At 34.0% G+C, this 13,101-nt stretch overlaps 1 protein-coding gene across 1 annotated transcript in view; it reads left to right on the top strand.

The window, feature by feature from the left end:
* The window catches only part of MDGA2 (MAM domain containing glycosylphosphatidylinositol anchor 2), an 822,473-nt gene that overhangs the window by 705,302 nt on the left and 104,070 nt on the right, over nt 1–13,101 (top strand). Inside the window, exon 9 of the mRNA XM_059915690.1 lies at nt 2,853–3,122. Within this exon, the coding sequence (XP_059771673.1) occupies nt 2,853–3,122 (270 nt within the window). The remainder of the gene's footprint in view (nt 1–2,852; nt 3,123–13,101) is intronic.

The raw sequence follows: 13,101 nt of genomic DNA, 5'->3' as shown, positions 1-13,101 counted from the left end.
TTTTGTCTAAAAGGATGGTAAAGGTATTAATTGATGTTTTTGGATAACTTAAGTATGCATGTTGCATGCTTTAAGACAATCAATAAAATAATAGAAACAGAGCAGTTAAGTTCCCAACTAGTAGCAGGAAAAAGGTTAGAATAATGATATAATCCATTAATACAAAGAAAACAAAGAAAGAAAGAACACAAAACAAACAGAAGGAATAAAACAACAGGAAACAGGTACCCAAATATATCAGTATATTAAACTGAAATGAATAAAGTGCTAAGTACTCTGGGTAAAAGAAAATTGTCTGACTTTTTTGAAAAAATAGAATATAACAACGTGCTGTTTAAAAGAGATACTAGTAAAATATAAGGTTACTGAAAGTATAAAAGGATGGAAAAGACATAACATGTAAATATTAACTAAACGAAAGCCAAGGTAACTATATTAATATGAGACAAAATAGAGTTTTAAATAATAAAACATTAATAGAGATAAAGGAGATATTTCACAAAGATAAAAGTTTCAGATCAATAACATAAAGCTGATTTAAATTTGTATGTAATGAATAGCATTGCCTCAAGATATGTAAAGCAAAAAGGAGACAGAACTAAAAGAAGAAAATTTTTAAAACCTACTACCCTTTTAGAAGAGTACAACACTTTCTTCTAAGTTAATCCAAGTAGAATAAATGCGGCAAAAAAAAAAAAACCCTATCAACTATATAAATGATATGGACAACACAGTTATCAGACTTAACCCAATAGATCCACATCACATCCCAAAACTACAGACTACTCCTACTTTGCAAGCACAAACAGGATAAAAATCGATCATATTCTGGGAGATAAAACAAGTTTTAACAAATTTCAGATGATTGAATATATATGAACTGTTTTCTCTGAATATGATTCAGTTAAGCACAAAATCAAAACAAAGAGAAAATAAAACATAACCATATGTTTGGAAATAAAGAAGCGCTTGGGTACACAAATTCAACATGTCCACCAAACTCCAAACTACCCCTCCTTTCTTCCCTGTCTTCATCACTCATCCCCCTCTTGTCTAAGGCATCATTTATGGTCCCATGACATTGCCTTAGTTCAAGCCTTCTCTTTGAGTTTCCTCTCTTTGAGGTTCATGCTCCTCCTATCTGCCACACTATGCCTTCTAAAAGATTGGTTTAATCATATAAAGCCTTTATTTAAAAATTTTTAAAAGACCCTCAGTACCAACAGGATAAAATTCAAACTCCATAACATGACATTCAAGGATCCTTGATAGAGCCTCTGCTTTTCTTTTCATCTTTATTTCTTCCCAAGCCTTCGTGCACCTTTTATGCATCAGTTATGCTATTTACTTATACTTCCCTAAACACCCTGTTCTCCCTGTCTCCTCCTTACCTTTGCACCTACTTACCCCTCTACCGGGAATGTCCTCTCTTACTATTCACCCACCTGACCATTTCCTATATATCCTGGGAGATAGAGTTCAAGTATCACATTCCTTGCCTGGTCAATCCTCATAGTGTTATTCACTTCTTCACTTTCTACCCTAGAATTGTTTTTGGTACTTCAGTTTTTTAAATTAGCTATTTAAATGTCTGCCTATTGTGTTAGACCATAAACTACATGCAGATAGGATTTTTTTCTTGTTCATTTCTTTTTCTATTCTTAGCACTTATATAAGGAGGGCTCAAAAATTGAATTTATGAATAAAATTAAAATTCTTATGGTAGCTTAAACATATTTGTTGAAAGAAGCAAGAAGGGTCAGTCAATATGTTGGCTATGAGAAAGGAGAGCAATATTATAAAAAGTAGATGGAATGACATGTAAAGAATATCAGATGGCACATTTGGTGTGGTAGTCCTAAAACCTTTTAGCATCCTGAAGGAAGGGCTTCCAGGTAGAGTTGTACAGCTTTTATACTGCACAACTCAAGAGGGTGCCATACACATCTAGTCAAGGATGGGATATTGTTGCCCAGAGCAATCCTGAGTGCAAAAAATCCTGAGTGGTCCCACACAATTTCCTTGATCAAATGAACCATGTCATTAGAGCCCAGGAAATAATTGTTATTTATTATGACAGTTGGGAGTCATCATTAAGAAAAGGCCTGTATTTTGCATACCCTAATGAGAGAAATGTGTAACACCTTTTGGAAATCTTCCCATCAAAAACAAAAAGGTTAGGTACCTAACGTAGCAAGTTTTGATTGTATGGGAAAAACCGTCACAATTAAGCCAAATAAATGAGCCATTGCAGGGGGTTGAAATCCATATCCACCTGTGATGTAATTTGCAAAGTTTGCTTAAGGTTTACGCATGAATATTATGACTTGCAGTCAAATTCTTTCTGACCAAATAATTTAGAAAATAAATTTATATACTTGCGTTACCCATTTTATTAAATAATTGGTATCCAGAAGCCCAAGGACTGAGCCTCATATGGGATAATTAGAATTCACTGACTTGAACCAATGGCTTCATCTGCTTCAGAATTTCATGCTAGTGTGGATACTCTGCTTTTATACCCAGAACATCATTTGCTTGCTAACAGTATAAACCAAACATACTTATGATATTTTTTTCTGGGAAGCAACTAGAAAGAAAAAATAAACTCTGCTTAGTTTCACCTGCAAATGCTTTTTTAAAGCTATGAGTCTTATTCATTGCCCACACTCAGGAATCACATTTCCCTACCCAAGCTGAAATTCCCAGGCCTAAATATGTTCTCCACCCACCTCTTAATATTCCTTCCCTGTTGCTAGATGTATTCTTGAAAATAGCTTCTCACAGTAAGAGTAGCCACTGGCTTATTGCAAACCACGTATTTTATCTGTTTTAATATCTCTTTTCTACAGATCCTCCTGCTGTGGAACCAGCATTTCTGGAAATCCGGCAAGGACAAGACCGCAGTGTCACTATGAGCTGCAGGGTCCTGAGAGCCTATCCAATACGGGTGCTGACCTATGAGTGGCGCTTGGGAAACAAATTATTACGGATGGGTCAATTTGACTCTCAAGAATACACAGAGTACCCCGTGAAGAGTCTTTCCAACGAAAACTATGGGGTTTATAATTGTAGCATCATAAATGAAGCTGGAGCAGGGAGATGCAGCTTTCTTGTTACAGGTAAGATGCTGAATATTTTGCTTTTTTTTTTTTTTTTTTTAGATCATGGGAGCTTAGGCTTATGTCAGTATAAGAATGAAAGCATTTTGCAGATCCATGGAGCATACCATGAACAGCTTGACTGTTCATATTTAGAGTTTCTACTCATTTATTTTCAAGGCAAGTCTATTTTAGTAGTTAAGATAGTTTATGTGCCTATAAAATTAGAAGTTTATGTGAATTCAAATAGAGTTGGTGACGAGGTTGGTTATGTTGAGTGTTTCAGTAATAAAGTGACAAATCTTAACTAGCTTTATTTAGATCAAATTGCAAATATTAATACATGTTTTCTTTTGCAAGTTTAAAATCCCTTGCAATCCAATACCTGCTCTGGTTTTAATAGTAGAGAGTGCTTTCTTTCTTTTTCTTGTTTATTTATTTATTACCTCTTAATGTATTGTGAATCTTCATTTTGTCCCTGGCTTACCATAGGACCACAGATATTCAAAGGGAAATCAATATAGTTGTATCTGGTATACAATGAATTAGAGAGAATTATCATTTTTGATATCATTATCTTTTAATGTATTTAAGGAAATATTAAATCTGTATTAAATCATACATGTTTATTTAAATTATTTTGGTAATCTAAAGTAAATCTGTGTAATTTTTGAGCTAGGGTTTAGGCATACATTAAAAGGATATACTCCTTTTCATTATTATTTTGTTCTAGATTAGTTGAAACGGTTATAGTGTTTATGCTACTAAAAGAAGAAACTGGACATTGTATGTTATCTGGAAAGCAATCATAAAAATCATGATTAAAATGTTTCAGAATTAATTAAATCTTGTTCATTGGTAATATAAATTATTAATAAGTTCTTACTCATAAGAGAACTCTCTAATATGGATTGCCTTGAGACATTTTTGCTTCCTGAAATGGGATATTAGGTGGATAAAATACAATTGACTAACCAAAGAATGTGAAGACATCCTCTCTGCTGGATCTTGCCACCTCTTGGTTTTGCAATCTCTTTTATTAACATTCAGTTGAACTTAAGGTTTTTCTACTTTGATACTTAAAGTGAACTATTAAAACGAAATAAAAAATCCCTAGGACAATTACTTACATGGTGATCTAATTTTTCTACCTAGGAATATTTACAAGGGTAAGAGAATGTAATCTGTTACTCTATGGGGTAATTTAAATGGCATGATATACTTTCATTCCTTATTTATATGTTATTATCCCAAACAATAAGAATCCTTCAAAGGCAATTGTTTTTCACATATTGGTACAAATGGAGCACTCTACTTTCTTTCATTAACCCTCCAAAATAAAAATACTCCATAAAATTAACTAAACCCCTTTCTTCAATCCTTTTGGCTTTATACACATTCTGATTTTCTCTGGTGACACTGTTTTCTAACTTTGACTGGTTTAGACAATGCTGCCTCTGCAAGATTTTCATTTGTTCTCTATTGTATGATCCAAATCCTATTTTTTGAGCTAGAAGACAAGCTGAGACCAGAATAAACACTAGCTCCATTCTCCCATTCCAGATCCATGGGGTGCAGTAAGTAGATTTCAGTAGTTGAAGAAAGGAATAAACCTGTTGTAGATTGCCCCATAGAGGGAGAGGAAACAGCCCCGTGCATTAATTTGTTTCCAGTGTGCATTTTTCAGTCTCCAAGTCAACCTCATTGTTTCAAGATCTCCACATAAAATCTAATAAAGTTTTGAAGAAGAGAAAAAGAAATGATTGAATTCCAAATACAGTATAATTCAGGAAAATATATAAAGAAATCAATGATTCCATAGAATCAGACATCTGGAAGAAACTTTGAAAGGCTATTTACTTTTCTACTAAAACATACCAGAATTAGTAGTAATCCTTATCAATTTCCCATAATTCAAAACTCTTTGAAGCTATGCAGAAGAGAACTAGAGAATATAATATATGCAAGGATTCATATATTTATTATGCATATGTTCTTTACCCACAAAACAGATCTTTGAAGACAATTCTTTGAAGACAATTCTTTTTCCTTGAGGCCCAAATTAACTAAGAAACATTTAAATTTTCATAGTTATAACTATTGTACCAAATTTAAGAATTTAAACTCTTCCACTTGCTTGTCCTAAATGTCCTGAAAGTGGACTTGATCTGACTGCACATCAAAACGTACAGAATTGAACTGAAAGGCAATGGCAGCCCTCATGTCTATATGTATTCTAGCTCCCGGGAAAGCTCAAAAGTTCGGATGTGTTTTCTTCATTTATATCATGAGTATGCAATGTGTGTGGGTGTTTGGGGGTAGGAGAGTGGGGTTGTGTTTACCAAGAAGTCAGAGGGGTTGTGAGAATATTTTCCTGGAAAGGAAAAGAAGATAGTAAGCAAAGGTATTTTGGGAAGAGTGACCAACCTAGCTTGTTGTGCACTGTCCATATTAGAGAATATTAGCTATAATACTACAAAATACTGTGTACTTTCATTTATTTTATTTACTAGAGTTGTTATAGTGAAGTTAAGCCTAGTTTTTTTGTGTTTTAAGCCTTTGTGAACTATGGCAGGAACCCGAACACCATTTATCATATTTTTCTGTGGGAGAATTTTTACAAGCTCTATAAATAAATGTGACATATTAATTTATTATAAGTCCACTTGTAAATGTGCAATTCCAAGTATATATGTATAAATACATAGACATAAGTATTTCTATATTAATAAATAGTTCTGTACTATTTAGCAGATCACTCAACTGGAGCATGGATTTCACTTTATCACAGGTTCAAATGCTCCAAATTAACATTTGGAAAAAATGTTTTTAAAGACTTCAAAACGTCTAGGCACATTCATTACATTACAGATACGAGTGAATAACATGCTAGGTTAGATCCTAGCGCACAGCTTGATCCAGAAAAGAAAACCAGTAAATCTGGGATGATGGAATAGATAGAGGGATGGCTAAGAGTGAATGATTAAATGGAAGGAATCTTACTGAAAATTATTTTTTAATGGGAAAAGAATGAGGGTGAAAGAGTAGTTCAAGTTGAAAATACGTAGTGGGCTGAATAGTGTCCCCCAAGAAGGTTAATCCCCAAACCCTGTGAATATCACTTTATGTGGCAATACATGATTAAGTTAAGGATTTTGAGAGAAGGAGCTTATCCTGGATCATGTAAGGTTAGTGAAAGATTTAATGTCCTTAGTTGCATGATAGAGGGCCCTAGCATTTTGCTGGTTTTGGGCTGAAGGCCACTCTCATGTCTTAGAATATTTCTGCAGGTCCTAGAGACCACCTGTAATTCCTTGTCACATGTGCTTTTCTAACGTGTCTGCTTAATTCATCAAGCCATGAGGAAGAATCTCTAGCTCTAGTCTGTTAAGATGGAATCTTATATAACATAACCTAATTACTGAAGGAACATCTCATCACAGTTTTTGCCCACCCTCCATGGGAGAGAATTATACACAAAGACATTAATAACAGAGGTAGAAATCACTGGAGTCACCTTAGGTTCAGTCTGCCACATGTATCAACATTACCTGCTGCTAGGAGTACTTTTAAATACAACCTACATATGAAACTGTTTTATCTATGGCAATAGTTAAAGAAATTCCTCATAGTTTAATCCCTTTCAATAAACATGGCAAATAGGGTTTTACAAACAAAAATTTGCCTGTGACGGTTGCTTTCACCTCTAATTTGGAAGTATTTGTACTGGGATTGTGCATCCTCTACTTTTCTTTTGATATATTACAATATTCAGATGGACATTTTGGAACTACTCTTTTCTCCATATTCAGCACCAGCAGGTCAGACACCTAACCAAAATTAGACATATCCTAGAGAACAAATAAAGCAAGAGTGAGACATTTTTATGAAAGGGAGCACATGCTATCACCCAGTGAATGTAAAGAAATTCAGGGTGACTGAGAACTGTGATATGCTTAAGACAGGCTGTTGGATTACTCTAGCATTACTTAGTTCTAAAGAATGAAAAGGATGAAATAACAACCAAGTCAAATTTGACTCCAAATCAAAATGTTTTATTCTTGTTTTCTAAAGTCAGATTGAGTTATGTAGTAACCAGATAGAAAATGTATTTTATTCTCTGGCAATGCATATGTTTGTGCTATTCAGCTGGATACTTGTTTGTTATGAATGTCTAAACATGAACAGCATAACACTGTAGAAAAATCATTAGAACTATCAGAAGTAAGAGCAAATGAACTAATGGAAAAATATCTAATAAAATTCCCTGTGATAACTCTAAAAGGCAAAAAACTTCAATGTCAAATATTTTTCAGAGCCAAAATTCTGTTAAATTTATTAGAATTTCACTTATGATGATAACAGATAGACTAACAGGATCCCAGTGTTTCAGCCAGCCTTATGAATTACAGTTATGTTAAAACTATAGAGCAGAAAATGCATTATATGACCTAACAACTCTTAATGTATTCTACGGTGTACAAAGTGATTCCACTTGTATTCTTTTCATTCAAACAATTCTGCTCTGTGTGTAGAAGAAGCGATATCACCCTTGTATGATAGGTAAGCTAATAGAGGCTAAGGAAACCAAAAGTAAAATGTGTATCTTCTGACTGTAAATTCAAGCTCTTTTTGACACACCTCAGTAACTCTTTTATTAGTGGTTCTAAAGGAATTTTTGGATAATTAAGCTAGGTAAAATATAGATGAGTCCATGCTGAATCTAAAAAAGTAGAAATAAAAATGTAAATATTAATTAAGGAAGTTAATACTATCACTTAGCAAAAATTTTACCGAAATATTTACTTTAATATTGAATCTAATTTATACAATATTTTAGAGACTGGAGCAGAAAGGGCTGATTAGAGGAAGGCTTATAGGAGTTTGTGTTGATTCCATCCTAGTCCTTTCCTGAGGATTGGGATGCATAGATAAGGTGAAACTGTTGAGGCTTAGCACACTCTTCTATATCAGGTTCAGAGCAGAAAAGTGACAGTAGAGTTCAAGCAGTGATGGAGAAAGCTAGAATTTTCAGCTTAGCAAAATAGGATATACCTTCTTAAAATTCTGAACATCCTGCTGAGATATCAGAATGATTAAGCCTTAGGAGTCAGGGCCTTGCTTGAGAATAAAGGCTTATTCTAGATACTCCCAAACAAAGGCTAACACCAAGCCCCGATAAGATTCATGGGGAGGTAGAATTTGGAAGTAGAGTTCCACCAATTTGTAAGAGCAAGTCTCTACGTTCTCCATACATCTCACCCTAATAAAATGTAAAAAGGCAGAATACAAAAGTTTGAGGTGGTTAGCAGGTAGCTGAATTACCTACTAGAATAAACGTCGACACTCTTTAGAGGAAGAGAGCATAGTCCAGTTATCTATAATATATTATATAATATGTATTATACATTACAATGTAATAATGTAGTGGTAATTACTAACAATGCTCAATAAATAATAAAAATTACCTGACATGCAAGGAAAATAGGAAAATATTACCCTTAGTCAAGAATAACAGTGGTCATGGGACTTCCCTGGTGGCGCAGTGGTTAAGAATCCTCCTGCCAATGCAGGGGACGTGGGTTCAAGCCCTGGTCTGGGAAGATCCCACATGCCACAGAGCAGCTAAGCCCATGCGCCACAACTACTGAACCTGTGCTCTAGAGCCCACGAGCCACAACTACTGAGCTCGTGTGCCACAACTACTGAAGCCCATATGCCTAGAGCCCATGTTCCGCAACAAGAGAAGCCACCGAAATGAGAAGCCCATGCACCGCAACGAAGAGTAGCCCCTGCTCGCCGCAACTAGAGAAAGCCCATGTGCAGCAAAAAAGACCCAATGCAGCCAAAAATAAATACATAAATTTTAAAAATAAACTAAAATAAAAAAGAATAACAGTGGTCTTTTAAAAACTAACCCTGAGACGGCCCAGATGTTGGATATAGCAAAGCCTAGCTATTATAATAATTTCAAAGTATTAAAGGAAAATATGTTCAAAGATTTAAAGATAAATGCAGTATTTATGAGCAAATGCATAAGAAATTTCAGCAGATGGAAAAAATCCTTTAAAAACTAACCAAATGCAAATACTATAACTAAAACGGTATAATAATTGGAATGAAAAAATTACCTAGATGGAATGAACAACATATTGGAAAAGGTAGAAGGATCAGTGAAATTGAAGACAAATTGAAAGAGCTGAGACAATCTGCTAGATAGAAAAAAGATTGAAGACTAAAGAAAAGAGACCTAAGGACCTGGAAGATAATGAAAAATGGCCTAAAATATTTGCAATTGAAGTTCCAGATGTTCTAGAAAAGAATGAGAATGGGACCAAAAAAAAAAAAAAATTTTTTTTCAAACCCACAGATCCAATCATATCATGGAACACAAACCAAGAAAAAATACGAATAAAATCACACCTAGACACATCATAATCCAATTGCAGAAAACCAAAGACAGAAAGTTTTCAAAGCAGCCAGAATAAAAATGATATTGTGATGATATGCATGACAGTTACCTTCTCATTAGAAGCAATGTGAGCTAGAAGACAATGACACATCTTTAAATCTTTAAACATCTTTAAAATACTGTCAGTTAGTAATTTTATTTCCAGTGAAAATGTGCTTTAAAATAGGGTCAAACAAATATATTTTTCTGGAAAATGAAAGCTGGAGAATTAGTAGTCAGTAAAGCTGTACCACAAAATATGCCAAAAGATATTCTTCATATTAAAGGGAAAAGTTATCAGTGGAAACCAGGATCTACAAAAAGAAATAAAGAATCTTTTCTCCTATGTTTTCTTCTGTGAGTTTTATGTTTTTAGATCTTATGTTCAAATCTTTAACCCATTATGAGTTAAATTTTGTGTATGGTGAAAGACATGGGTCCAATTTCATTCTCTTTAATGTGGATATTTAGTTTTTTCAACATCATGTTTTAAAGAGACTGTCCTTTCTCCGTTGTGTATTCTCGGTACCTTTGAAGAAGATCAGTTGACCATATATGAGTGAGTTTATTTCTGGGCTCTTAACATACACACCTACACACCCACACATGAACACAAGGAAGCTTTTGGAGGTGATGGATATATTTATTACCTAGATTGTGGTGATAGTAACAGGAGGTATACATATGTCTACATTTACCAAATTGTATTATATTAATTATATGCACTTTTTTTGTATACCAATTATACCTCAATAAACATGGGGAAAAAATGGAATGAAGATGATCAGATCCAGTAAATAGGTGGGTAAAGATAAAATTTTTTGTAATTTCCCTAATAAACAGCTGTACAAACAATGGTCAGCAAATTACAGCTTGGGGACCAGCCAACAGTTTTTATAGATAAAGGTTAATTGCAGCATAGCTTTCTTCACTTGCTTACATATTGTCTATGGCTCCATTCATGCTACAACAGGAGAGGTGAGTAGTTGTAACAGCGACCATATGGCTCATAAACCTAAAATATTCGGTTGGCCCAAAAGTTCATTCAGATTTTTCCGTAAGATGTTACTGAAAAACCCAAACAAACTTTTGGGCCAACCCAATATTTACATCTAGCCCTTTGAGGAAAAGTCTGTCAATCCTTGGTTTGAAGCAAAAATAATAACATTATAAGTTAGGGTTTATAACATATCACGAACCAAAATGTTACAGCAATAGCACAAATGATGGGATTAATTTGAGTTGTATTGTTCTAAATTTATAACATTTGTGAAGTAGGAACTGAGAAGCAAATAAAGACCTCAGAGAAGCATGAAATGTAAAGTGTAATATAATAAGTGATACAATATTGACTCTAAATAGAATCAGTAAGTTAAAGTTGCATAGTTTTTGTCATACAAAAACTTCTAAAAAGTTTTTTAAAAAGTGGTGCATTGCTGCAATGAACATTGTGGTACATGTCTCTTTTTGAATTATGGTTTTCTCAGGGTATATGCCCAGTAGTGGGATTGCTGGGTCATATGGTAGTTCTATTTTTAGTTTTTTAAGGAACCTCCATACTGTTCTCCATAGTGGCTGTATCAATTTACATTCCCACCAACAGTGCAAGAGGATTCCCTCTTCTCCACACCCTCTCCAGCATTTATTGTTTGTGGATTTTTGGATGATGGCAGCACTATTTACAATCGCCAGGACATGGAAGCAGCCTAAGTGTCCATTGACAGATGAATGGATAAAGAAGATGTGGCACATATATACAATGGAATATTACTCAGCCATAAAAAGAAACGAAATTGAGTTATTTGTAGTGAGGTGGATGGACCTAGAGTCTGTCATACAGAGTGAAATAAGTCAGAAAGAGAAAAACAAATACCGTATCCTAACACATATATATGGAATCTAAAAAAAAAAAAAAAAAAAAAACTGGTTATGAAGAACCTAGGGGCAGGACGGGAATGATGACACAGACCTACTAGAGAATGGACTTATGGACACGGGGAGGGGGAAGGGTAAGCTGGGACAAAGTGAGAGAGTGACATGGACTTATATATACTACCAAATGTAAAATAGATAGCTAGTGGGAAGCAGCCGCATAGCACAGGGAGATCAGCTCGGTGCTCTGTGACCACCTAGAGGGGTGGGATATGGAGGGTGGGAGGGAGGAAGACACAAGAGGGAAGAGATATGGGGATATCTGTATATGTATAGCTGATTCACTTTGTTATAAAGCAGAAACTAACACACCACTGTAAAGCAATTATACTCCAATAAAGATGTTTAAATAAATAAATATCAAAAAAAAAGTGGTGCATTGAAGAAACTAAAATACATTCAAATTTACTCAAAATATCAGAGGAAAAGATAACAGGTGAACAACAACAACAAAAACACTGAAGGGACAATGAAAACAATGAGCAAGATGATAGACTTTAACCCAATTATATTAATAATGACATGAAATGTAAATGAACTTAACACTTCAGTTGTCAGAAATCATTAGACTGGATTTTTAAAAAAACAACAAAAAAGCAAGCTGTCTACAAGATAGATAGACACTGCTATCTACAAGACACACATGTTAAATACAAAGACACAAAGAATCTGAAAGGACAGGATGGAGGAATACATAACATGCAAAGAGCACATAAGAAAGCTGACATGGCTATATTATTACTAGACAAATAGACTTCAAGACAGAAAATTTTAAGAGTTAAAGAGGGACATTTAATAATAGTAAAAGAGGAATTTATAGGGAAGATTTTACAGATATAAATATGTGTGCACCTAATAATAGAGCTTCAAAATTCATAAATAAAGAAGTGCCAGGAGGAATAATCTACTCATAATTACACTAAGGGTTTTAACATCCATCTATGAATAATTTATAGAATATGTACCCAGAAAATCACTAATGTTTTAGATAATCTGAACCATACTACAAGCAAACTAAATTGATATTTGTAGATTATCATGCCCAAAGTTGTAAACTACACATCATTACATGTGCACATGGAATACCAAGATAGATAAAACGCTGATCAAACATTTTCCTTCTAAACTTGGGAGCAAAACAAAAATACCCACTCTCATTAGTCACAAATATTGTACTGCAGGTCCTTACCACTACAATAACACAAGGAAAGTAAATAACATGCATAAAAATCAGGAAAGTAGAAGCAAAGTTACTTCTAGTCACAGATTATGTGGTTGTTTTTGAAGACAATGCTAAAGTATCTATGAGAAAATCTATTTGAATTAAGATAATTTAGCAAGAGCATAGGGTATGAAATTAGTATGTAAAATCAATCATATTTCTGTATAATAGCTACAAAAATTTGAAACTGAAGGGTAAAAAATACCATTTCCAGTGACATCAAAGTGTAAATAAATTTAATAAAATATGCACAAGACATACACTGAAAAATATTTTAAAATTGCTGAGGGAAATGAACCTAAATAAATGGAGAAATATACCAAGTTAGTATTTTGGAAGAATCAATATTGTTTTCATACTTATTGTCTCCGAATTGATCTACAGATTCACTGCAA

Source organism: Balaenoptera ricei, chromosome 2, assembly GCF_028023285.1.
Source record: "Balaenoptera ricei isolate mBalRic1 chromosome 2, mBalRic1.hap2, whole genome shotgun sequence".
Lineage (NCBI taxonomy): Eukaryota > Metazoa > Chordata > Mammalia > Artiodactyla > Balaenopteridae > Balaenoptera > Balaenoptera ricei.
This window is presented reverse-complemented; position numbering and strand designations above follow the sequence as displayed.